Genomic DNA, 27136 nt, shown 5'->3' on the forward strand with positions numbered 1-27136 from the left:
TTGATCGTACTTTATGCGGCCCTGCTAATTTTTGTGTGTCTCTGTTTAAAACAGAAATTTACTGTATATAAATGGAAATATGTGTTGTGTTACTGTCTAAAAAATAAATAAATACATAATTAAACCCACATTTTCACCGATGCATGGTACCCGTATTTAAAAATCGTCTTTTGGGTAAAACCTTGAAAGCTACGACTTGGGCTTATGGGATTCTTTCTTTAGAAAGTGACCACCAACTAGGTTTATATGAAGTGGTGTCAACATATTTCCATGAAGGCCATTGGCACAAAACGCAGGTTGGGCAGGTCCCCCTCCCAAAATTATGTTTTCCACAATATTCAAAAGGCCAAACTGATCCTAAGGTACTGGTCAATTATGTGCCATATTACAATGTGGATACTGAACATTTTTTCCATGACTGTTCTGTTGGCTGGTTATGAATGTTCACTGCCCCACTTGGCATTGATTCAAGGTGACTCTAATGACAAACACTTGTACCAAAATTTGATGGGTACTTCTTCTTGCCAACACAGCACCCATGGAAATCATGCAGCACTAATAATTATTAATTATATATATTAATTTAATTATTTTTTAAATGTAATTAATATTTGTTTAAATTATTTTTTAAATTTAATGAATTAATAATAATTAACATGAAATGGCAATTTAAATATATTATTTTGCTTGTGAAATCTATGGATAATGGGGGTCCTATACAGTGTCTGTCTGTGTTTCAGTGGTGTTTTTTGTGAGCCTGTTTGTCAGCTGCATGAAGTGTCATCGGAGAATACTGTTTCAAAATGGGGATATCTACATGGGCTAATTTCTTTTTTCTTGTTTGCTTAAAGCCTCGAAAGAACACCAATGGTCCCGCGAGCCACATCCGGGTCCTCAGTCCTGTGATGAAGAGCAGCTCGTCCTCCTCCTCCTCTTCATCATCCCCGTCATCCTCGTCGTCCTCCTCGTCATCGTCCAGTTCCCCGTCGGAGAAGAGGACGCCCCGGCGGACGCACCATCAGCCGGACTCTGCGCCCCTTGACAAACAGGAGAAGGCCAATCGGATCATATCTGAGGCCATAGCTAAAGCCCGGCAGCGTGGCGAGAAGAATATCCCGAGGATCATGAGTCCCGAGTGTTTTCCCTAGCTCGTCGTCACAGCGCAAGAACCACCAGGAGCATAAAGGAAACGGCAAAGGGCGGTCCAAATTTAAAGCCTCTAGGAAGGCCTGCATCATCCCTTCCTCCACGTCTAAGCAGAAGCCCAAGATCGGGTATGTGCTTCTCATCTTTTACTACTGCTGTGAGGCATGTGGCTGTTAACCACATAAAACTACAGTCCCAATACAGTTGTGACTCTTAAGGTACAGTCTAAAACAGGGATGTCAAACACCATTTCATCATGGGCCATATCGTAGTTACGGTTTCCCTCAGAGGGTCGTTATGACTGAGAATCTTAAATTTACTGTATAATTACCCTATCAAGTTATTACGTATCTGTATACACAATTGCCCTGTATTCAATTATTACTTATATGCATTTTTTTTTTTTAACAACAAATTGAATTTGAAATCAGAAGTCATGGAAAATAGTGATAACCAAATGTATTAAGTATACAACTGTAGTCCAATTTGTGTTATGAAAGGATTTGGTTAAATCAAATTCCTGTAATACCCGTACAAAGAAAACAACAAATCCATTTAGCAAGAAACATGAAATAGTCACACTTTATTTGCTTTAGTGGTCGACAGAAAATGATGTGGTAGGGTGCGTTTGGTCTGTGGCTTGTGTTTGACAGCTGTGGTCTGAACTAATGTACCGTATAGGGTTGATTTTTGGACTCAAAGACCATGTATCTTTGCAATGGGTAAAAGATGAATGGTGAAAAATGTGTCAATGGTATAGAACCAGTATCTTGAAGATACCAAGTTGACAACCCGGTGATGGGGGGGTTTACATACCGCTAATAGACATTGCGATTATCACCTTTTGATATGTTTTCAAACTATAGGGCAGTGCAAACGTTTTGGCTCAGGGGCCTAATTGACTTTTACAATTTGACAGGTGGGCCAAGCCACAACCAAATGCTTACATATCCCCAAAAAAAAAAAAAAAAAAAAAGGCATTGTAGTATTATTAACACTTAGATTTACTTTTAATGGGGACAGTGTTGTTTTATTGATCACCTTTTTTTGCCAGTGCATCAAAGTCTGGTGTTAGTTTTGTTGTGGCAATTCTCAGATTCTCAGGTGAGGTGTTCACCACTCAGCTGGGATCTGTAGGATGTTTTTTTTGGTGTTCATCACACTGAAAGTCTGTTCACACACATATGTAGAGCCAAACACCACCAGCATCCTCTGTGCCATCTTCTGGATTTTTTAAAATTTGTCTGCGCTTAATGAAGTATAAAACTCATCCAGTTTGAGAGTTGAACTTCTCTTTTAAGACAGTATCACACTGGAGATCAATCAGTTCCATCTGTAGCTCCCGTGGCGCTTGTGTGACTGAATCTTGTATGGCAGTTTGTCAGATAAAGGTGTTTTGCTGAGCCTGCAAGCTTGATTTTAACCGCTGAGCTGTAGCCATCAGTTCCTGCGTTGATTGGCTGTTAGCATAATCAGCATGCTTGGTAGAAAAGTGACAGCTGATGTTATATTCATCTAAAACCACAATGGTTTCTCAACAAATTAGGCATACAGCCTTTGAACGGACTTAAGTGAAAAAGTATTTCGTAGTCCATTCTATATTAAACACTCTGCACTCACTGTCGACTTTTCTTTTCTTTGGCCCACTCGTGGTTGAAGAAGGGTTCAGAGCAGTAGTAGAGTAAAAACAGAACACCCAAAGTCAAGTCAATGGATCACTGTACCTACTGCACTACCTGGTGGAACCACTGGGCATTAGAGGACAACCTGGTGGAACCACTGGGCATTACAGGACAACCTGGTGGAACCACGTTGCGCTGGACAAGGTCAAATGAATGTAGTCATGATTTTGGTATGATTTGGGCGATTCTGTACAAATCTTTGGCGGGCCAGATTGAAATGATCAACGGGCCGGATGTGGCCCACGGGCCTTAGTTTGCCCACCCCTGCTATAGGGGGACAAAGGACGTTTTGAGGTTACGAATTTCGCACAATAAAGTCTAGCTTATGTGGCGGCGTAAGAATATGTTGTCATGCAGCATATAAAGTAGGGGTGTCCCAATCCGATATTTGATCTTGGATATTACTAAGGTGGAGTGGTACATTCGCCTAACTTTGGTGCGGGCAGCGTTGGTTCAGTTCCCACTCAGTGATGGTGTGAATGTGATTGTGAATGGTTGTTTATGTCTATATGTGCCCTGCAACTGACTGGCGACCAGTTCAGGGTGTAGTCCACCTTTTGCCCAAAGTCAGCTGGGATAGGCTCCAGCGCCGCGCGACCGTGAACGGGATAAGTGGTATTGAGAATGGATGGATATTACTAAGGTGCTAACGAAAGTAGCAAGGAGTAAGAATAAATGTTTCTTGCTTTGTCGTTTATTAACACTACAGTTGAAGTTCAATGTAAAACTAAGCACACATAACAAAAGAATTACACCTATTGTATGTTCAAAAACATAAGACTTTGTTTTTGTTCACAAAAAATTGCCTGCTCATAGCCAACACACAATAAAAAAAACACCATTGACGTGCTAACAAAAATTGGCATTGAACTTGCGATACCCATCTCTTAAAGCAATTAATATTGCTAGACAAACGTTGTATAAACACATACGAACAGGGAACATAACAATAATCTCAGGCAGATATTCTTCAAACTCTGTTGGAAAATTCGTTATATTAAAAATGTGACGAGATCGTGACTTTCTTCTTCTACTTTGTTACTGCGTCTCATTGCGTGCACCACACCGCCCCTCAAAGATCAAGACGCGTACAGTAGGAATAGCGCTCCCAACACACAAAAAGGGGCAATACAAGCACCTCGAGCCTCACCACGTTATCCGCCACGGCATTGTCGATAAAACTATACCCCAATTACATAAAGAACTTCCAAAGTGTATTGCCGCACGTGGCAAAAGCAAATGGTGTTCCCACCATATACTGACAGTAAAAAAATAACTGAATTAAACTTGAGTTGTCATTTTGCACTTTAAAGTGCAGGTAAAGGTATAATTTATATTTATCGAAGTTATTGAGGTTATTCATCATGGTATTTTTTTTTTGTTATTTTTTTTTTAATCTATTCAGTTGTAGAATATGCTTACGTTTAAATATATATTTTGTATTTGTTTTATTGAGGTTATTTTTGTAGAATTTTCTATAACCCCTATTCCAATGAAGTTGGGATGTTGTGTTAAACAAATAAAAACAGAATACAATAATTTGCAAATCATGTTCGACCTATATTTCATTGAATACACTACAAAGACAAGATATTTAATGTTCAAACTGACAAACTTTATTGTTTTAAGCAAATAATCATTAACTTAAAATGTTATGGCTGCAACACGTTCCAAAAATGCTGGGGTAGGTGGCTAAAAAGACTGAGAACGTTGAGGAATGCTCATCAAACACCTGTTTGTAACATCCCACAGGTGAACAGGCAAATTGGGAACATGTGGGTGCCATGATTGGGTGTAAAAGGAGCTTCCCTGAATTGCTCAATGATTCACAAGCAAAGATGAGTCGAGGTTCACCTCTTTGTGAACAAGTGCGTGAGAAAATAGTCGAACAGTTTAAGGACAATGTTCCTCAACGTACAATTGCAAGGAATTTAGGGATGTCATCATCTACGGTCCATAATATCATCAAAAGGTTCAGAGAATCTGGAGCAATCACTGCATTTAAGCGGCAAGACCGAAAACCAACATTGAATGCCCGTGACCTTCGGTCCCTCAGGCGGCACTGCATCAAAAACCAACATCAATGTGTAAAGGATATCACCACATGGGCTCAGGAACACTTCAGAAAACCAATATCAGTAAATACAGTTGGGCGCTACATCCGTAATTTCAACTTGAAACTCTACTATGCAAAGCAAAAGCTATTTATCAACAACACCCAGAAATGCCGCTGGCTTCTCTGATAAGCTGTACATCAAGCAAGAATGGGAAAGAATGCCACCTACAAAGCTTCAAAAATTTGTGTCCTCTGTTCCCAAACGTTTATTGAATGTTGTTAAAAGAAAAGGTGATGTAACACAGTGGTAAACATGACCCTGTCCCAGCTTTTTTGGAACGTGTTGCAGCCATAAAATTCAAAGTTAATGAGTATTTGCTATAAACAATAAAGCTTATCAGTTAGAACATTTTTAAAAAACGCTGCCGGCTTCTCTGGGCCTGAGCTCATCTAAGATGGACTGATGAAAATTGGAAAAGTGTTCTGTGGTCCGACGAGTCCACATTTCTAATTGTTTTTGGAAATTGTGGACATCGTGTCTTATGGGCCAAAGAGGAAAAGAACCATCCGGACTGTTATGGACGCAAAGTTCAAAAGCCAGCATCTGTGATGGTATGGGGCTGTGTTAGTGCCAATGGCATGGGTAACTTACACATCTGTGAAGGCACCATCAATGCTGAAAGGTACATACAGGTTTTGGAGAAACATATGCTGCCATCCAAGCAACGTCTTTTTCATGGACACCCCTGCTTATTTCAGCAAGATAATGTCAAACCACATTCTGCACGTATTACAACAGTGTGGCTTCGTCGTAAAAGAGTGCGGGTACTAGACTGGCCTGCTTGCAGTCCAGACCTGTCTCTCCTTGAAAATGTGTGGTGCATTATGAAGCGTAAAATACGACAACGGAGACCCCGGACTGTTGAACAGCTGAAGCTGTACGTCAAGCAAGAATGGGAAAGCATTCCACCTACAAAGCTTCAACAATTAGTGTCCTCAGTTCCCAAACGTTTATTGAATGTTGCTCAAAGAAAAGGTGATGTAACACAGTGGTAAACATGACCCTGTCCCAGCTTTTTTGGAACGTGTTGCAGCCATAAAATTTAAAGTTAATGATTATTTGCTATAAACAATAAAGTTTATCAGTTTGAACATTAAATATCGTGTCATTGTAGTGTATTCAATTAAATATAGGTTGAACATGATTTGCAAATCATTGTATTCTGTTTATATTTGTTTAACACAACGTCCCAACTTCATTGGAATTGGGTTTGTAATTTAATTTGTATTTATTTTATTCAATCTAGTATATTATGTTTAAGGTTAAAATTTACACACTCCATTGGTTAATAAATGAGTCAGTTTTTCTCATACTGACTGTTGCGGTCTATTGTTCGCTCTTTGTAATATCACTTGATTGAAGCCTTTTCTCACATTCGAGTCTACAAAAATAAGTAAAAGTATGCATATTTCGTGTTCATAGTGTATCTGATCAATATCATTATTGGCCAGTACTCAAGGTTGCAATATAGTTATCTCACCTGAAAAAGTTGTATCGGGACATCCCTTATAAAAGGGCATGATAATTTACCGCTGTATTAGCAGTTTTTCATTTAATTGCTTTATATTTTTGGCCTACAAGTGGTTTTCATACAATTATTGGCTTCAGTTATGATTTTAGTACTGCATTAGCATAGGTTAGTGTTACGAGTTCTGTCCAATTTCAGGGTTGCGCCGCTGCCGTAAGAACAGAAGTCCTTCATAAACCAAGGACCCTGTAGTTTGTTACCCACTTGGTTTGGTTTGTTTAATCAGGTGTGAACGTCATCAAAGTATACTGCATTGTTTCCACTGAACTCTGTTTTGTTGAGGAAGCAGTCTCATCTTGGTCTGAACCAACTGGCAGGGTAAAACTGTTGTTTTTGGTTGAGCATGTACTGTAGGTGGGTAACACATCTTCTTTTGTGAACATGTGCTCTGCTATTTGCTGATGTATTGTAGCCTGATAGATTGTCTGGATAAATATTTACCATCAACAATTTTTGCTCTTGCGTTTTTTGTCATTTCACTCACTAGTCCGTACTTCAACCCTTCTTCCTGTTTAGATTTTTGCAACCGATAAGAGTGATCTGATGTGGTTTATGGTGATGAATTTTGGTCCCTTGGATTTTTTTAATTTTCTTATTATTACCGTGTGAAAACTAACCAATAGACTTGGCTTACAAACCCGTCAACTAATTTGGACCCGTCGCTATCCTGGGGAAATGACGTTGACCTGACACTATTCCACCTTCGGAGGTATTTTGAAAGACCTAACAGAGGTGGAGTGTAAGACAGTGACGTAATGCCAGGACAGTGGTGTGAAGTTTGACTCTTTAAGATCCTACTCTGTTGTGTTAAAATCAATTGTCTCTGTCCAACGAGTATTTATACAAATCCTGTTTTTATTTACATTCTACACAACGTCCCAACTTCATTGGAATTTGGGTTTATAGAACACACCAGACAATGAAGCTGTCAGGCCTGTAATTATTTGATTGCATGATACATTGGGTTCAGTATGAAATTTTGTGAAATCTGTGTCTGAAAAATGCTAAAGTGTCGCTGTAAAAATGTGTACACCATAATTGTCCCCTATGTGTACACAGAGCATACTGTGTGGTGTGCCTACAGTGTCCCTGCCATCTCAGCTGTCGCATTGACACATCAACTCCGATACACCACTTATCGATGCCTTTCAACCAGATTATTGTCGAGACAGTATCGAACACCCCTCTGTTTCCACTTGATTTATTTATGCTGTGGCCCAACATTCCCAGCCTGTAATGAGCGTGAAAAATGGGGCTTTGTATTGCTGAAATGAACGTGGTATAGGAACATTGTTAACAGTGTGCTTTGATTTTTACAGCGCTCTGTTTAAATATGACAAGCTGCCAAAATTGCTTTTGAATTCCAGCAATGAATATCAATAAATTGCAGCTGGTAGATTTTGGTCAATGGTGGCTGATTACTGGAGTTCGAGTTTTACTGCGTGCCATGACAATAAATCAGGCACGAGCTGTCAGAAGAGACACAGGAGCAAGCAAAAGCTGCTTTCACATGTGACACAGCGCTGGCTCCCATATGCAAGCAAGTGTAATCTGCCTTCCCATCCCCCTGTACCGCTGTTTACAGGCGCTAAATAGTTCCAGGCCACACCCCGCGCATTTCTGTTGGAACAGCAGTCAGTGCAGATTGGATGGCTGAGGCAGCATATGAATGAGTGAATGTATATGGTAATGATACAGAAACTACTCTACCAAGAGGAATTTATGTCGCAATCGCTTGCGTTAATTAGTCGAAGCGGGAATGCATCGCATGTCTCTGGGATGTCGTCCGTTTTATCTCTGTTGCTTGCATGATAATTTGGTTGCACTACTAAGGCCACCGTTTTCCTCAAATTTTCAACGAAAGCACTGTAGGATCGTCTAATCTATTTTTGCGGCAAAATATGCAAGATGAGATAGCTTAAGTGCTTCCCCTCCACAACTGCCCTGCACTGGAGTCGACGAACCGACCAGTTTAATCAAATGCATTCCCAATTGGTCTAATTTCTGTCTTTCAAAAGGTAGCAGCAATAAGCGTCCTTGTTGCGGGGTAATGAACTGCGTAACCCATTTTTTATTCAGTGTAACCATCCATGGCCTACATTAGGAAAGAGCACAGCCTGCGAGCGGAGCTTACTGTTCCTGGTGTAACAGCGCCTTGTGTAATAGTCATTATTACATCATAGCAATGTACCTTTTTTTGTCATTTATTTTACAAAATGTATAAGAAATGACACCCTATGTTGTGGGAAATTAAGCCATTGTGATGGTCTGGCCATGTCCTTACTGACTTGTGAGTGCCTCTTGCTGTGAGCTGATGGCAAGTTCAGATGTACAAGCTCCTGGTGGGAATGTGCGAAACATTGCATTGAAGGCGTAAAGATTCAGTGTTGGCGATGTCACACAAGCAAATTACTGTGATGCTACTGCTTATCGTGCCACTGCTTGGAAACAGCACAGTAAACTTCAGACATCTTCGAGCCAATTGATGCCAGAAGAGCTTCTTTAAATTATTAAATCAATCCTGATTGATGATGGTTCAGTTTGGATGAGGTAAACTTCGTATATATCATGTGGTTCATTTCCCGGATTATGATAGTTGTGTTAGCTACAAAATAGAGTGACATTGCACGAAGCCTTCTAACCAAAATGAACAACTTCCTGTTCAATTTAGGGCATAGGGCATAGGTCATTGAGATTGAGAACTTTGAGCATGCTGTTATGATAGACGTCCATTGATTTTTTTTGTGGCTCAGTTAAACTGGTGTCGTGGGCTAACAAATTGACCAGTCTATTCATCTGTTGCCTTTCATTCAACAGAATAAGTACAGCCCTAATTCCAATGAAGTTGGGACCTTGTGTTAATCATAAATAAAAACAGAAGACAATGATTTGCAAATCACGTTCAGCCTATATTTAATTGAATACACTACAAAGACAAGATATTTAATGTTCAAACTGATAAACTTTATTGTTTTTAGTAAATAATCATTAATTTTATGGCTGCAACACGTTCCAAAAAAGCTGGGACAGGGTCATGTTTACCACTGTGTTACATCACCTTTTCTTTTAACAACATTCAAGAAACGTTTGGGAACTGAGGACACTTAATTGTTGAAGCTTTGTAGGTCGACTTCTTTCCCATGCATGCTTGATGTACAGCTTCAGCTGTTCAATAGTCCCGGGTCTCCGTTGTCATATTTTACGCTTCATAATGCGCCACACATTGTTAATGGGAGACAGGTCTGGACAGCAGGCAGGCCAGTCTAGTACCCACACTCTTTTACTACGAAGCCACGCTGTTGTAACGTGCAGAATGTGGTTTGGCATTGTCTTGCTGAAATAAGCAGGGGCGTCCATCAGAATCAGAATCATCTTTATTTGAGACATAAAGACATTGACAAAAAAACAGTCACTGAGCAATAAAGGGTTGCTAGTTGTCTGGTAATGCCGGTACATTTTATTTATTTTATTTATTTATTTATTTTTTGGGGACAATTGTGCAAAAGATGCAGAGTCCTCTAGCACTTAGAGCAGTTCGAATGACTAATATTACAATAATCCGGTGCAATTACTATTGTGCAAAGGGCGTCGAGACTTCAAGGTGTATGCAGTTTAAAGTGACGAGTAGTGCGATAATCTGGGACAATGTTGGTTGTGCAAATGTTACAGATACTCCTCAATCAGTGTGCAAATGGAGCAGATGCTACTCTGGCATGAGTGGCCAGTATTGGTCAACAACAGATATGCAAATAGTGCAGCGTGGCGAGACTACTACAGTGAGTGCACGAGTAATACATAATTGGCCCCACAGAAATGTGACAATGAACTCAAGTCAAAAAATTGCCAGCATGTTGTAATGGAATTGTAGGTTAGGTGTTTGAGAAGTTGATCGCAAGACGGAAGAAGCTGTTGGAATGTCTGCTAGTTCTAGTTTGCATTGATCGGTAGCGCCTACCTGAGGGAAGGCGCTGGAAGAGACGGTGACCGGGATGTGGAGGGTCCGAGAGGATTTTGTACGCTTTTGTCTTAGTTCTTGCAGCGTGCAAGTCCTCAAGGGTGGGTAGGGGGGTACCGACAATCCTTTCAGCAGTTTTGATTGTCCGTTGCAGTCGGAGTTTGTCCTTTTTTGAAGCAGCACCAATCCAGACTGTGATGGAAGAACACAGGACTGATTCGATGACCGCTGTGTAGAACTGTCTCAGCAGCTCCTGTGGCAGGCCGTGCTTTCTCAGAAGCCACAGGAAGTCCATCCTCTGCTGGGCCCTCTTGAGGACGGAGTTGATGTTGGTCGCCCACTTCAGGTCCGGAGAGACTGTAATTCCCAGGAACTTGAAGGTCTCGACGGTTGACACGAGGGAGCTGGACAACGTGAGGGGCAGCTATGGCAAAGGATGCTTCCTGAAGTCCACGATCATCTCTACAGTCTTGAGCGTGTTCAGCTCCAGGTTGTGTCGGCCGCACCACAGCTTCAGCTGCTCCGCTTCCTGTCGATATGCAGACTCGTCACCGTCCTTGATGAGGCCGATGACAGTGGTGTCATCTGCAAACTTCAGGAGTTTGACAGCCGGGTGCGTTGAGGTGCAGTCGTTCGTGTAGAGAGAGAAGAGCAGCGGAGAGAGGACACAACCTTGGGGCGCCCCAGTGCTGATGCTGCGTGTGGATGAGGTGGCCTCCCCCAGCCTCACCTGCTGTGTCCTCCCCGTCAGAAAGTTGTAAATCCACTGGGAGAAGGCAGGTGAGACGCTGAGCTGGAGAAGCTTGGATGAAAGAAGTTTAGGGATGATGGTGTTGAACGCTGAGCTGAAGTCCACGAACAGGATCCTCGCGTAGGACCCTGCACTGTTCTAGGATGAAGTGCAGTCGCATGTTGACTGCATCATCCGCAGACCTGTTCGCTCGGTAGGCAAACTGCAGGGGTTCCAGCAGGGAACCTGTGACTCTCTTAGGTGGTCCAGCACGAGACGTTCAAAGGACTTCATAACCACAGATGTCAAGACGACAGGCCTGTAGTCATTTAGACCCGAGATTGCAGGTTTCTTGGTGACTGGAATGATGGTGGAGCATTTGAAACAGGATGGTACTTTGCACAGTTCCAGAGAACTGTCACCCTTGAAGACTTGCACGCTGCCAGAACTAAGACAAGAGCGTGCGAAATCCTCTCGGACCCTCCACATCCCGGTCACCAGCTCTTCCGGCTCCTTCCCTCAGGTAGGCGCTACCGATCAATGCAAACTAGAACTAGCAGACATTCCAACAGCTTCTTCCGTCTTGCGATCAACTTCTCAAACACCTAACCTACAATTCCATTACAACATGCTGGCAATTTTTTGACTTGAGTTCATTGTCACATTTCTGTGGGGCCAATTATATATTACTCGTGCACTCACTGTAGTAGTCTCGCCACGCTGCACTATTTGCATATCTGTTGTTGACCAATACTGGCCACTCATGCCAGAGTAGCATCTGCTCCATTTGCACACTGACTGAGGAGTATCTGCAACATTTGCACAATCAACATTGTCCCAGACTATCGTACTACTCGCGTGAAGTCTCTGCAAAAAATGTACGGGCATTATCAGATAACTGGCAACCCTTTATTGCTCAGTGACTGTTTTTCTCAATGTCTTTATGTCTCAAAAGTGTTCTCTGTCAAGTGACTGTCTCTTGTCGTACTCGAGCGGCTCCAATTACCGGAGACAAATTCCTTGTGTGTTTTTTGGACATACTTGGCAAATAAAGATAATTCTGATTCTGAAATTAAGACGCGATCATTATTTCAGTTTGCAGTGGAACCGTGGTTCACAGAGTTAATTCCTTTCAAGAGTTATTTGAGACTGTTGTTACGTTGAACCTTGCAACTCACTTTCCAGACATGACTAAGTGGACTTACGCTACATCCAACTCCGATGAATGGTAAAATAGAAAAAGTAAAAGTTAGAAAATTACTTCACAGTGAAATTAGGTATTTTAGTAGACATGTTTTATCAATTAGTTTCAAATCTTGTGATTTATAAGTTTACATCACATTTAGGTTCACATTTAAAAAAATTGTAATTCATCTACTCCTAGATTGTGTGTAAGTATTGAGGGTGTGTGATGCACCCTAGTGCAACATAATAGAAAAATAGTTAAGACACAACAAAAGCTGCAGTGTCTGGACAAAAACGCATAAGCTTGATTAACATTCACATTATGACATCTATTTATGGGATTAGGTGACTAACTGATTTAAAACATCATTTTAACAACAATGCAATGGGGCTAGGCACGCTTGGAAATCTTCTGATAGTGGCGGCTTGCTGTCAAGAGGATGTCCCAGCATGCCCAAGCAGCCGCGAGAGAATTAAAGATCAACGAATCCATGGTTCGCAAGAGGACGAAGCAGGAAAACGAGATTCGGCAAGTCAAGAAGACAAAGCTGAGTCTTCCCAGGAAAAAAAGAAAAACACAACGCGGAAACAAGGCGGGGTGGGCTGAGTTGGAAAACCAACTCGAGCAATGGATTAATGAGCAAAGAATAACTCGGGGCTTGCCATCATTCCGAGAGGCTTGACGAACCGCTGGACATCAGTGTAAACAGGGCGTTCAAAGTGAAGTTGCGAGCGGCGTGGAAGCGATGGATGACAGATGGCGAACACAGCTTTACTAAGACTAGGAGGCAGCGCCGGGCGAGTTACGCCACAATTTGTGAATGGATTGTGGATGCTGGGCTAACGTGTCTGCTTGCAATGTTGTTCGAGCTTTCGCACGGCAACAAGACTGACTCGAACCTGGCGTGTTTGATTGAGAACTTGCCCGGCTGTTCATTTTGGATACAGAAGATGAGGACTTTGGTGGATTTGTGGATAAGGATTGATAAAAAAATAACGCGAGTACATTGTTAAATACTTAAATAAAGTACAACCGAACTCAGTTTTGCTCCCGCTGCCTTTTTAATAACATTGTTTTAGCGTGCATGCATGCTACCGTATGTTTTAAGCTAGCGTATGTTTTAACATGCCTGCGCCCAATAATGCGGTGTGCCTTATGTATGTGTTAAATACAGAAATAGACCCTGTAACTTCTTTCTTTTCTTTTCAACTGCAATACATTTAGGCTTCCTCAAACAGATTCTTTGGAGCCACACTGAGTGCTAATTCTACGCAAAAAAACAAAGATACAGTACCTGCAGTGAGTGCAGCACCAAACTAGTTGTCTACCCAACGCGAGAAAAAACACAACTGAGCCTTCCAACGTCGATTCCAAGACTGTTCAAGAACCAAAGTATAGTACGCGAAGCTGAGGCAGTATTTCTTCAAAAATTATTTTCGGAACCCAAATTAATTGTTAAGCAGGATTCCACTGTATACACGTGTTGTGACACTTTTTATTTTTTTTTGGTGGTGTGCCATGATTTTTTTAAATACAAAATATGGCTCAATAAACGTCGGGAAACACTGCCCTAAAATACATACATTTTCACTAGGATATACACACACTTGCACCAATTAGTAGGGTTTTAGGCATTTTGAGACCTCCAAAAAGGCAACTAGGCCGTCAGAACAATAATAATTAACTGTGATACAAAGAGGGACAAATGACCTGATTTTACTTAGGGTCTTGCAGCATGTAAGCCAAGTGTTGATGCAAAGTTGGGTGAAACATTGAATAGAAGACATCATAGATCACTGGAATTAGGTTTGTACGATCAAAATTCAGACTATCTTTGGTCACAGGGAATTTATGTCAACACAGGAGGAGGAGAGGAAGGAACAAAGCTTGTAGCCTAACGGAGCAACACATTTTTAATGTTCTCTGGAAAAGGTCAAGGTCTTGTCGTCGTTGCGTCATCACTGATGTCCCGAAGCGACGATGGCGCGGTGGAAGCATGCTCACTTGTCGAGATTGGCTGTCACTCCAATGTGTTAGCGCTAATGAAGACAGTCTGCATGGACGATGACAAGCAGAGAGGAGAGTCCTGTTCATTGGCACACATTATCCAGGTTTTCCTCATTATTAAAGCATCTCAGCATAGGGTGTGCTCAGCCTCTCTTCCTGCAGACATCATCCTATGCTCTTGGTGCTGAGGAAGCTCGAATGTTCTCACACTTGACACTTTTTCAAGATGGGAATGGAGTTTTAAATGGACCAATCTCAATGTCAACCCTTCGTAATTGGAAAAATAAGTGTATTTTTTTTCCATATTAGAAACACAAGTGTATATTTGGTATTTGTTGAGTAAGTCTTCCCTTGTGTAAGTGAGTCGCGTAATCTCTCCACAGACAACCTAAAAACACAAAAATATAGCCAATACTAGAGAGCATTTAACCGAGGCATCAACATGGATAAGCGCCATCTTGAGCGCTAGCTCAATCCAACGCTTAGTAAATTGTGCTTCACAATGCATTCATTCGATGCATGTGACTTGTTTCAGTTTAACAAAAAGTAGCAAAATCATGTTTGGAAAAAAACTGGCTGCTTCAGAGTAGCTCCTATCTGTCAATTATTACCTCAGAGATTCCTCCATGAGCGAAGCGAAGGTTATTTTGGCGGCTTGAGCAATCTCAGCTCCCCCGCAAGCTAGAACTTGATTTTTCCATGCAGGTTACCTGCTGTAAAAAAATCTGTGTAATTATCAGATGAGAGCATTGTGCTCCCACCCCCCTCCTTAACGTTTTTTTCCCCCTGATTATAAATATGCTTCTTCCATCATGCTTAGAGCTGTTGAAATGTTTCCTGTGTGCCGGCCTGTTTCCCGAATACGCTGATACTACAAAGCTTGCAGAGTAGTGGGGAAAAATACAAAACAAAATGGTGCATGTGAGATCAATTACGTGGTAGAAAATGGAGGTTTAACTGTAGCCTGTATTCCACAGCATATAGTGTATTGCTGCCTTATCTCCCCTCCCGCTCTGTCTTCACTCCAGTAAACCACATTTCTTTTTAAAGAATTTCTTCATTAATCTCTGGCCGGGTGTGTACATGCCTGCGTGTTGATGCGTGATAAATATGTATTGGTTTTGCGTCAAAGCTGATCTGAAAGGTTGAGCCAACTTTATTGTTGTATTTTATACACAGTATGTGTAAGACCACCTCCATCACACGGGTTACTTTCCAGACCTATGATAAGTGAAAATCCACGCAATAGAATTACCCTACTAAAGTAGACCCAAGGCATGTTTTTACAACACACCTACATTACTTAATTTTGTTAAGGTCTTCACTCTTTTAAAACTATACAAACAGATTTAAATACATTTAATAACAAGTATGGAGGACCAAGAATGCCATAATTAAATAAATAAATAATTCATTAAATAAATACACGTGTCATGGCGTATGTATTTAAGTATTTGAATATTTTAATATTTACTTCAATATTTATTTATTTTAATACTTTATTTATTTCAGTATATATTCATTTTAAAAAGTATTTAAGTATTTCAGTATTTATTTATTATTTCTTAAATTTTTATACTCCTGTTCTCCTGTGCATCATGAAAACAATGTATTTGTCTTTCTCGCACATCAAACTCAGTAGGCGGGCACTAGGCGAGACTAGCACTGATTCAGCTCCAATCATATTGCTTGTTTCTGCATGAGCGCTTTCATGAAAACCAAACCAAATGAAAAGGCTCTATACAAACAACTCGGTCAGAATAAACAGGCCAAATCCAAATAGAATTTCATTCGAATTCATAGGGGTGGAATATTACTTATTTTTCATTTATTTGTTACGTGTGTGTGAGTTAAAGATCGATCTGCGCATGTCACAGGGGTGTTTCGATTAAATGTAGTGCAAGTATATGCAAAAGATGGGAATGGATCACAGCACATGTAACCAGTTGACCAGAGATCATCAGTCTGAATAAGAAAAATAATTCTGTCTTTTTCCCAGATCGAAATAGAGAATAGTCACAGAATTCAGAGTAACATTTTACGTGTTTGAGAAGCCCCAGAAGTTGCAACAGAGAGATTGAGCTTGTCACATGACATCTGAGAAATGTTTGTATTTGCTGTTTGAAAAAGCAAAATGGTTGCCACAGCATTGTTTGTATCATGTAGTTGGAGCATGTCACATTAACATATTCCCGCCCTGCTATCCCTGACAAATGAGCAGGAGTTCTGCATGATATGAGCTAATATCACTTTTGTTTTTTGAGAGAGAGAAAAGTGTGGGTAATACTTTTCAAGACACTAGTTGTGTTTTTAGGATGAACAAGGCTTGGTGAGATGGCTAAATAAATGTCTCTCACGCAGGTTTGAGTAATGTTTTTTTTTGTTTCAGTGATGAGGGACCTATAAAGGAAGTAAATTAGCAGCTAAAACAAAGGTGTAAACTAAATGATCAATTTATTGTGCCAAAAATATTGGAATGAGAATGCAGGTTGGCAGGAATTAAAGGAGCATTATGAGCGTTGGAAACTAAAACGTCATCAAAACTCAGACGAGTCACAGAGTTGATACACGGGTAGGAGGAACATGAATGATGGGCAAGGAGCTGATTAACTGATGCAGAAGCAGGCTGATGTGACCAGGTAAAAAGTAAATGGCAGAGAAAAGTTCAAAGCAACAGGACAGGAGCTCTTTGTGATGTCAAAGTATGTTTGATTTTTTTTTTTCCTTCTGTGCTTCCAGAAAAATATAAAGAGCTGTTCTCAAGCTTATTTAAATTTACATAAGAGTAGTTTTGTGTAAATGAGTCAATTTCTCTTTTTAATTGTGGGGCTATTTGACAGCACAATCCAGTGTCTCAGCTATTACTTTGTTGAAGGGCTTCAAAAATATTGAGCACAAGCAATGTGAATCAGAGAGTAACTCCCAATATATTCTAATCATGGGATTTGACTTAATGGTCAAGTAATTGATTAATTCATTGCTCATTATTTCAATAGCAGTGCCCTATTGTTACGGGGGAGTCGCCAGAGTACAGGTCTGTGTGGAACAACCTCTGTAGCTGACATCATGTTATCCTTGTTCTTTTGATGGTAAGTGAATCAACAGTGCCTCTTTTGGTCGCAGCCAAGTAGTGCACTCCATTTTGCCTCAAGTTCTTCAAGTCACAAATTACAGGGTTTCCTCAGTTTACATTTACGAATGGTACACAAATGAACTAGTTTGCACCACCCCCACACACTGCACTTTTTAAACATACTTTTTAAACATATTGCAATCGTATTTGAACACAAAAATTCCAAACATAAACAGTACAATAATTACTGTACATATTCTAGTGCCTGTGTGTTGCACACACTATGTGCCTTTAACAGGTGGAGCATGGTGGGGTGGCATGTGACGTCTGCGACCTGGAGAGCGGTTGGCCAGTCTGGAGTGCACGACAACAGCTCCTGCTTGTGTGTGCAAAAGTTTGTTTGTGCTTTATTGGTCTCCCAGCGTTTAATAAATGGCTGAAAAGTGCATCTGAGATGTAGCGGTGCCATGGTCTGTGAACTGCGATATAGAGAGGGAACCCTTTAATTGTTGTATTGTTGGACTTGAAGTATGTTTCAAACAAATATTTTCTGTAATTATGACTTAGAGTTAGCATAGGTTAGTGACAGACTATACGCAACCAGGGCTTGACATCAACTATTTTGCTCCCCAGCCACTGTGGCTTTTGGTTTCTCAGTTAATAGCCACTGAGCAGTTTCACTAGTCACAATTTTGATGTTGAATAATTATGTATAATATGATTATAACGAGATGAAGAACTAGATTTATAACCCTTTTAAATGTATTTGACTTCTGTGCTCAACTGAAACAAGACGACATAACTTTTAACTACAAGAACCACCATACACATCAGACTTCTGAGTCTGAACCACTACACAGACTTTTAAATGGAAAATTAATCCATCCATCTATCCATTTTCTACCGCTTATCCGAGGTCGGGTCACGGGGGCAGTAGCTTTCGCAGGGATGCCCAGACTTCCCTCTCCCCAGCCACTTCATCCAGCTCTTCCGGGGGGATCCCGAGGCGTTCCCAGGCCAGCCGAAGGATGTAGTCTCTCCAGCGTGTCCTGGGTCGTCCCCGCGGTCTCCTCCCGGTGGGATGTGCCCGGAACACCTCACCGGGGAGGCGTCCGGGAGGCATCCGAATCACATGCCCAGCCACCTCATCTGGCTCCTCTCTATGTGAAGGAGCAGCGGCTCTACTCTGAGATCCTCCCGGATGACCGAGCTTCTCACCCTATCTCTAAGGGAGAGCCCGGACACCCTGCGGAGGAAACTCATTTCGGCCGCTTGTATCCTGGATCTTATTCTTTCGGTCACGACCCACAGCTCGTAACCATAGGTGAGGGTAGGAACGTAGATCAACCGTTAAATCGAGAGCTTCGCCTTTCGGCTTTGCTCCTGCTTTACCACAACGGACCGCTACAAAGTCTGCATCACTGCAGACGCTGCACCGATCTGCCTGTTGATTTCCCGTTCCATTCTTCCCTCACTCATGAACAATACCCCAAGATACTTGAACTCCTCCACTTGGGGCAGGATCTCATCCCCGACCTGGAGAGGGCACGCCACCCATTTCCGACTGAGGACCATGGTCTCAGATTTGGAGGTGCTGATTCTCAACCCAGCCGCTTCACACTCTGCTGCGAACTGCTTTAGTGAGAGTTGGAGGTCACGGCTTGATGAAGCCAACAGAACCACATCATCAGCAAAAAGCAGAGATGCAATACTGTGGCCACCAAACCGGACCCCCTCTACGCCTCGGCTGCGCCTAGAAATTCTGTCCATAAAAGTTATGAACAGAATCGGTGACAAAGGGCAGCCTTGGCGGAGTCCAACCCTCACCGGAAACGGGTCCGACTTACTGCCGGATATGCGGACCAAACTCTGACTCCGGTCGTACAGAGACTGAACAACCCGTATCAGGGGGTTCGGTACCCCATACTCCCGAAGTACCCTCCACAGGACCCCCCGAGGGACACGGTCGAACGCCTTCTCCAAGTCCACAAAATATATGTAGACTGGTTGGGCGAACTCCCATGCACCCTCAAGGACCCTGCCAAGGGTGTAGTGCTGGTTCACTGTTCCACGGCCAGGACGAAAACCACACTGCTCCTCCTGAATCTGAGATTCAGCTTCCCGACGGACCCTCCTCTCCAGCACCCCTGAATAGACCTTACCAGGGAGACTGACGAGTGTGATCCCCCTGTAGTTGGAACAGACTTCTTGAAAAGGGGGACCACCACCCCAGTCTGCCAATCCAGAAGCACTGTCCCCGATGTCCATGCGATGTTGCAGAGGCGTGTCAACCAGGACAGCCCTACAACATCCAGAGCCTTGAGGAACTCCGGGCGAACCGGCTCACAACGTCCCGAGTCTAGGTCAGCAGCGCCCCATCCCCACTATACACAGTGTTGATGGTGCACTGTTTCCCCCTCCTGAGACGCCGGATGGTGGACCAGAATTTTCCTCGAAGCCGTCCGGAAGTCTTTCTCCATGGCCTCACCGAACTCCTCCCAAGCCCGAGTTTTTGTTTCAGCGACCACTAAAGCTGCATTCTGCTTGGCCAGCCGGTACCCATCAAACCGGTACCCATCAAACCTGAATCCATTTATTGTACTCGTCATAGGGGTTTATGGAGCCGTGCTTTGTCTGGTCCCTCACCTAGGACCTGTTTGCCATGAGTGACCCTGCCAGGGGCATAAAGCCCCAGACAACTTAGCTCCTAGGATCATTGGGACACACAAACCCCTCTACCACGATAAGGTGACGGCTAAAGGAGGGGATGGAAAATTAAATATGATAGAAAAAGTGATTCATTTTAGCATTACACTTTAGCTGGGCCATGTCTGTACAATCAGTTGATTTGCCCACAGCAATCGCCATATATTCTTCTTTTCCCAGGTTTCCAGAAGAGTTTCTGTGTCAGAGAGCCACTTTTTTAATCGTGACAAGCTGCTTAGTTTTGTTGTCAACTCACTTAATCAGTGACGGCAAGCGTTCAGTTGTTTACTGTTTCCGACTGCTGTAAAAGTTGTCTTATAGCCGTATCACCAGGGTACCAGTTCTGTACGGTTTGTGTTTGACAGACCAAATACAAAATCTAACTACTTTCAGTCCATTCTGTCTGGAATTGCCGGTTTAACATAAACTTTGTTGGGGTTTTTCGGCTTTAAGAGAGACATTTTGAAGGCCGTCTTGTTTTTCAAAGTTTGTAGCAAATAGCGATGTAGTCTCATCTTGTTTGGTGCGAGCCAGTAGATCCTTTGTGCACAATGGGAGCATCTATTTATGGAAAGTCCACGAGGACGAACTTGTCATCATATGGGTTTTTGTATGGCCATGATTTTATTGATCACTGCAAACACACACACGTTACATCAAATCAGTAAGTCTGACAGGCCATATCAAATTAAATTTCAAATGGTCCACTAGTTTACTAGGCCTGGTTTATTATCTTTGCGAAAACTACAACAAAATATATTGTCGTGTCGAAGAAGTTGATGCTGGAATCCCCAGCATGCCGAGCGGCTTTGTGTAAATACTTTAGTTGACCTTTTGATAAAGTTTATTCTTGATGTTAGATGTTAATTATTCCCTAGTAGAAGTAGTAGACCGTATATCCACCCAATTTATTTTGTTGTTCACTAACTGTTGGTTTATGTATTCAAGCACTGTGAGTTTCACCTTGTGGTTAATGACCTGCCTCACTCACTTGTGCAGTCTAGTGGTTAATGCATGTCATTGCCCTTTGAAGTAAAGCATATCATCATCAAAGCTTCTAGGTCGCCTGCACAACACATGCCATAGTTCACATTAAGCTCAACCTGCCAAAGTGGTTGGTGGGAGAGGCAGTGTTACTAGCCACTGTTGAAATCCCCCGGCATTTGGCTAGTTGGCCGGTGTTAATGTGAAGCGCGGTACGCCACATTTAGACATTTGTACAAATTCGGGCTATATTGCGGCTGTGGCAATTGAACTCCGTCGTGAACCGAAGACCCCCTCTAATTGGGAGTCAATTCCACACAATCGGCCAACCCTTCAACAGTAAATTAATTGATGAACTTGCCAATGCATACTCTGTAGGCTGGCGCAAACTGAGGGTGAATGCGGCATATCATGCTGGACTAATTGGCAATCACAACACTACCAGTAGCTTGTCGGGCAGCAGTGTCATTAAAGGTAGTCACAAGTACTTAGCAGGGATGATAAGCTGATCTCGTACAGCAGTGCCAGAGCATCATCTCTCTGTCAATTGACCATTTCATGGCCCTCCAGTATTGTGAGGTTTTCCTATGTGGCAGAGGTGGCTAAAGTACACCCACTCTGTACTTAAATGAAAGTACAGATAGTTGTTGAATAACGACTCTGATGAAGGAAGATACTGATGCAGCTCCTTTAATTAAATACAAGTAAAAAAAAAAAAACTGAGAATATAAAGTGGACCTACTTACCGTAAGTACAAAAGTAAGAAGTAAAATCTAATTTTGACTGTCATTTACAGTATACACAATACCTGACATTTTGATAACTTTGTGCAAAAAAAAAAAAAAAAAAAAATTCTGCACACGAAATACTTTCCTTCTTTTATGAACTTGCATACTAAGAAGAAAAAAATTATTTTATTCAAGCTAAATTCTGGCAGAACAATCAGGTTGATTAGCAATAACTAAAAAAATACACCTTCCTTTCCTGTATGTTTTTCAGATAAGACAGAGAATTTTAGAACGCCAGAAGCTGGTTCTTTTTTGGTTGGCACAAAACAACGCATCCACCACGAATCATTCTAGTACAGGGATGGCCAAACCTTTTTGCTCAGGGTCATTTTGCTCATTGACTTTTAAAATTTGACAGGCGGGCCAAACCAGGACCAGATGCTTGCATATCAAAAATTCCATCAATTTTCTGAGCCGCTTCTCATCACTGCGGTCTCTAAGATCTTAATCCATCAATCAGGGCCAATTACTGCCAGTCCGGGACCTGGCAGTCATAGTAACGGGGGGAGGTGGGTCTCACTTAGTTGCATGGCGGTGCTCCTAAGGCCACCCCCCACGACTGCTTGGTGTTTGGGCTGACCCCTCATGGCCGTGGCTGCTCCTTAGGTTCCCCCCCTCCCCTTATCATTCCCTTGTCGGGTATACGCCCTCCTTTCAAACAAACAAGGGACACTCTCCCGCCCTCGGGCTGGGCGGGGACTGGCTGCATCGCAGTTCCCTGCAGGTTGGGGGGGGCGTCTGGCTCTCCTGGGAGTGGAGGGGGGGTAGGATTGGTTCCCTGCAGCCCCCACTGGGTGGCCAGTTGTCGGGGCGCCTCGGTGGGGCCGGTGGGCCGCTCTGGGTCCCTCAGTGTGGGACGTGTCCCGTCTACCGGGCTGCTCTCGGGTGGACCCTGGGCCTGATCCCGCCACTCGATTGATTGGGTGGGGTCCTCAGCCTCCGCGGTGCGGCCACTGCAATTACAGAACACTTATGTCAGTCTTTGTGCATGTAAAACGGTGTCAATTCACTTGCATGTATCCGCAGGCGCACACCCCTAGGACTCTTTCACTGGGTGTGGGGTCACGCACTTACTGCGACAAATAACTAATGAATATGCAAATCGCTTGTGTATCCCCTCACTTATACTTGCGTCCTGTATACTTTTATAATTTACATAATTAATCCCACCACACTTCAATTGTACAGTCGGGTTCACGACCCTTGTCCTGCATGCTTCTTTTCCTGTCCTTTGTTCTGTTCTGTTCGACTGATCAAGTCTGATTCTCAATAACCCTCAATTATGATACTAAGAAACCAAAGCTGAAGCTTAAAAACTCCACTGTTACACAGTAAAACTGTTCCGGCATAAAAGTGATACAGATTTTCCATTCTGTTTGACCTAACAGCCGAACCGGACAAAAAATAAATAAATAAAAAACGTGTTGTCATCCACAGAGGTTGAAAAAAAAAAAATGCATATTTTGACCAAGTAAGGAGCAAAAAGTACAGATGACTGTTTTTAAGCGTAAGGATTAAAAGCAAAAAGTCATCAGAAAAAAATACTCAAGTACAGATACCTGATAAATCTAAATGCAGTAACGATGTATTTGTATTTTGTTATTTCCCCCCAATGCCATGTGTGGATTAGAGCCGCTTCACCCTTATTGTCTTCTGTAATCTCGGCCCGCCAACACTGTTATTCCACCAGACACTTTTTGATTAGGCTGATTCTCTGCAACCTTTTTGGGTGTAACAGCTGGTAGACTTTGTGTCACCCTGACTTGGCACATTTCTCAATGCTTCCTGTCAGGTGCCCCCCAGACACGAACGTGTACTGGTGTTGCCTTTCGCACAGGATGTGACATCACCGGCACCGCTGCAAACCCCGGTTCCCAAGGGCATGTTGCATGGCAACTATAAAGTGTCATTGTCAGAGGGTTTTGTGAAATGTAATATCATGAGCATGGGTGGGGGGGAGTAGCTGACAGAAAGAGGAGGCAGCCCTTTATAGCAGTGCACCGCTGCAGGAATAGGCTTTTTCTCGCACATCCCATAACCAAATAATACATCCAGCGACCATATTCAAGAGCCACCGTATTCTGAGTGATTCCCACGACCTTGGCTTGCAAGGTGTCACCGCAAAATGTGATACTAAATTAGCTGTGTCGCTGTTTTTTTCGCCGCCTGTCTGAAGAATTTGGGTTGTGTTTTTTGCAAACAGAAGCACTTCAAAGAGCAAAAAGAACAGGCAGGTCCACATTTTTCTCTGTTGTTCTTTTGTTCTAGTTGAAGTGTGGCGCATAGTGCAATTAACACATGCCATCCACCCCTACCTCACATAGACACACAATGGGGATGAAATGGTTGCCATTGTCTATGCCTTTCTTGATAAGGTACTTCAGTGTTTCCCAACCTTTTTTTTTTAAGCCTATGCACATATTCTGCACTTGAAAAATCGGGACATAGGACACCACTAAGCAAAAATGTCACAAAAAGTATATTTCCTGAAATAACTATGAGCTTGTCGAAATTTACTCACAAATGTACTTACTCATGGCAGCAGGTGGAAACTCTGGTTAATTGTACCTTCTGTTATCTAGTAAAAGCATTTCATTGTTCTGCCTTTCATTATATGTCATTGGCATAGAGAAATGATCATGGATACATTGTTTGTAGTATATAAACAATTTCTGAACCGATTAAGTGAAATTGGATAATTTCCCACTGATTTTCTTTTTCTCATGGCACATTAATGTGCCGCAGCACAGTGGTTGGTAATGACGGGTACTGCACTCTATTACAATGATGCCAAAGGGGGCCTGCTGAAGAACAGACATTTCTTTCCATCCATCCATCCATTTTCTGAGCCGCTTCTCCTCACTAGGGTCGCGGGCGTACTGTAGCCTATCCCAGCTATCATCGGGCAGGAGGCGGGGTACACCCTGAACTGGTTGCCAGCCAATCGCAGGGCACATACAAACAAACAACCATCCGCACTCACATTCACACCAATTTAGAGTTTTTAATTAACCTACCATGCATGTTTTTGGGATGTGGGAGGAAACCGGAGTGCCCGGAGAAAAGCCACGCAGGCACGGGGAGAACATGCAAACTCCACACAGGCGGGGCCGGGGATTGAACCCAGGTCCTCAGAACTTTACATTTAGGCAAACAAAAACAACAGCTTTTATGTATTGTAGTATTTGTCTGGCACTGTCTGCCCAAACGTCGATATTTCAGCTCACTTATAACTTGAGAAAACACTGTGCAGTAAATTGCAGATGTGCTGTTTTATTTTTGACTGTGCGCACGCACACGCACACACACACACACACACACACACACACAGCAACATCAGAATTTGCACATTCGCTCGCATTTTATTTTGTAATTTAAAAAAAAATTGAAATCAGAAGTTACTATTTTTTAATTTTTTTTAATTTTTTTATTGAAATCAAAAGTTACTATTTACTCAGTACTTGAATAATTATTTCACTGTGTAGTTTTTAATCTTACTCGAGTAATTTTTTTGGAGGACTCCTTTTTACTTGAGTCACATTATTGTTAAGTAGTTATTGTCACATTTTTGTCAAGTAGTTATTGTCAAGTAACAGTACTTGACAATATTTGGCTACTTGGTGCTGCGGGTTGTGGCCCTGGTTGTGGTCCCAGCAGAACCGTGAAACACACGTAACATCGGCGACAAGAGTTGATCCGCTAGTACATCTTGTATTAATTAGGAAACGATCCTACAATTATCTAATTAGTTTACGGATTTTAATTTTAAATGTATTCAGCGACAGAGTGATGTTAGAGATTATGTCACAACACAGAATGAGCTCACTTCAAATTCAGAAATGGCCAATAAAAACAGAAATATTGTACTTAATATTTTCCTGGAGGATGCATTTGGGATTAGCCTTTGAAGTTGGTAATATTGAAAAATGAAGTAAAACAAATTTTAGTCAAATTATTTTCCAGAATGAGAGTGCTTAAAGAGGAGGATGCTATTCATGTGGCACAGCGTGAAGCAGGCATCAGGTGCAGGTGGAGATGGACCTGGCTCAAGTTGGAGACCAGAACAAAAAAAACAAAAGTAATGAGGCAAATTTTATTTGAATCGTTAATTTGTACATCAGCATGTACTTGAGCGGTGTAAATAAGTTTTTCTGCGTGAAGAATTTATTTATTTATTTTTTAATTATTATTATTTTTTGCCTTATTTTACTCTTCAGAGTCTTCCAGATTGCTTAATTTATGTTAAAATTAAAACAAATCACCGCTAATCCCACTTCAGTTGTCATGCCGAGCGGCGCTGGCTCGAAGCAGGCCTGAAGCTAGTTATTTAGGGACCCAAGGCAAACATAGTTTGCAATTGGAGTAATTTCCCAAATCGCCCTAGTCCTGATTGATAACTAGGTAGTTTTAATTGGGCCCACATCGTTCCAACCCTGATACAGTAGCAGTATGCCCACGACTGAAGGCATTTATTGCTTCTGTTGTGGGTTGATAGTAGAGAATCTGGTTGTGGAAACTGTGTTTTAAAATTTCTGAGATTGAGAATAGCTAGAGATGTGAAGACTAAACAAATGCGCCAATGACATGGCTGACTTTTCAACTACAAACAACACTGTTGTTTGCTACTTAAAACTGCTCTTTAGTCATCACTCTTTGTCTTTTCCCTCATTAACTAAATTGATGGCTGTTGTTTTTCCTCCCTTAGGAAAATTGTCATCAAGATTGGGAAGAAGAAGAAGCGAAAGCCAGACTCTTCCGAGGAGGACTCAGACGAGGACCCTTCTCCTCGACACACTTCTAAAGACTCGGTAAAAACCAATATTATGTTTTACAAAAGAAAACAAAAAAACATTGCTGACGGCTCTATTTTTTCAAATCCGTAGAAGACAGGCCTAAATTTGGACCTAAATTTGCACGCAAATGCTGACTTAGCGGCGCTATGTCCAACTTTTCCCGCACTATACCAGCCGCCCCACTTTCACGATGATGCCGGACAAACATACAGTATCTGCACTGTCCGTCTGACAAATGCAAGCCTAGCAAGGTTACGTGTCATCTTTCTGGAACCTTATTATTCAATTACATTTTGGCTTTTTCAAATTAATTAATGAATGAATTAATTTTGTTGCTGATAGTAATCCACATACAGTGGGTACTGAAAGTTTTCAGACCCCCTTAAAATTTGCACTCTTTATTATATTGCAGCCATTTGTTGAAATCATTTATTTATTTTC

General features: G+C 42.0%; 1 protein-coding gene across 1 annotated transcript in view; it reads left to right on the plus strand.

Moving 5' to 3' along the window:
* The window catches only part of chd9 (chromodomain helicase DNA binding protein 9), a 154312-nt gene that overhangs the window by 56825 nt on the left and 70351 nt on the right, over positions 1-27136 (plus strand). The window contains 3 exon segments of the mRNA XM_061668941.1: positions 852-1139; positions 1141-1274; positions 26608-26710. Of these exon segments, the coding sequence (XP_061524925.1) occupies positions 852-1139; positions 1141-1274; positions 26608-26710 (525 nt within the window).

This window comes from Phycodurus eques, chromosome 2, assembly GCF_024500275.1.
Source record: "Phycodurus eques isolate BA_2022a chromosome 2, UOR_Pequ_1.1, whole genome shotgun sequence".
NCBI lineage: Eukaryota > Metazoa > Chordata > Actinopteri > Syngnathiformes > Syngnathidae > Phycodurus > Phycodurus eques.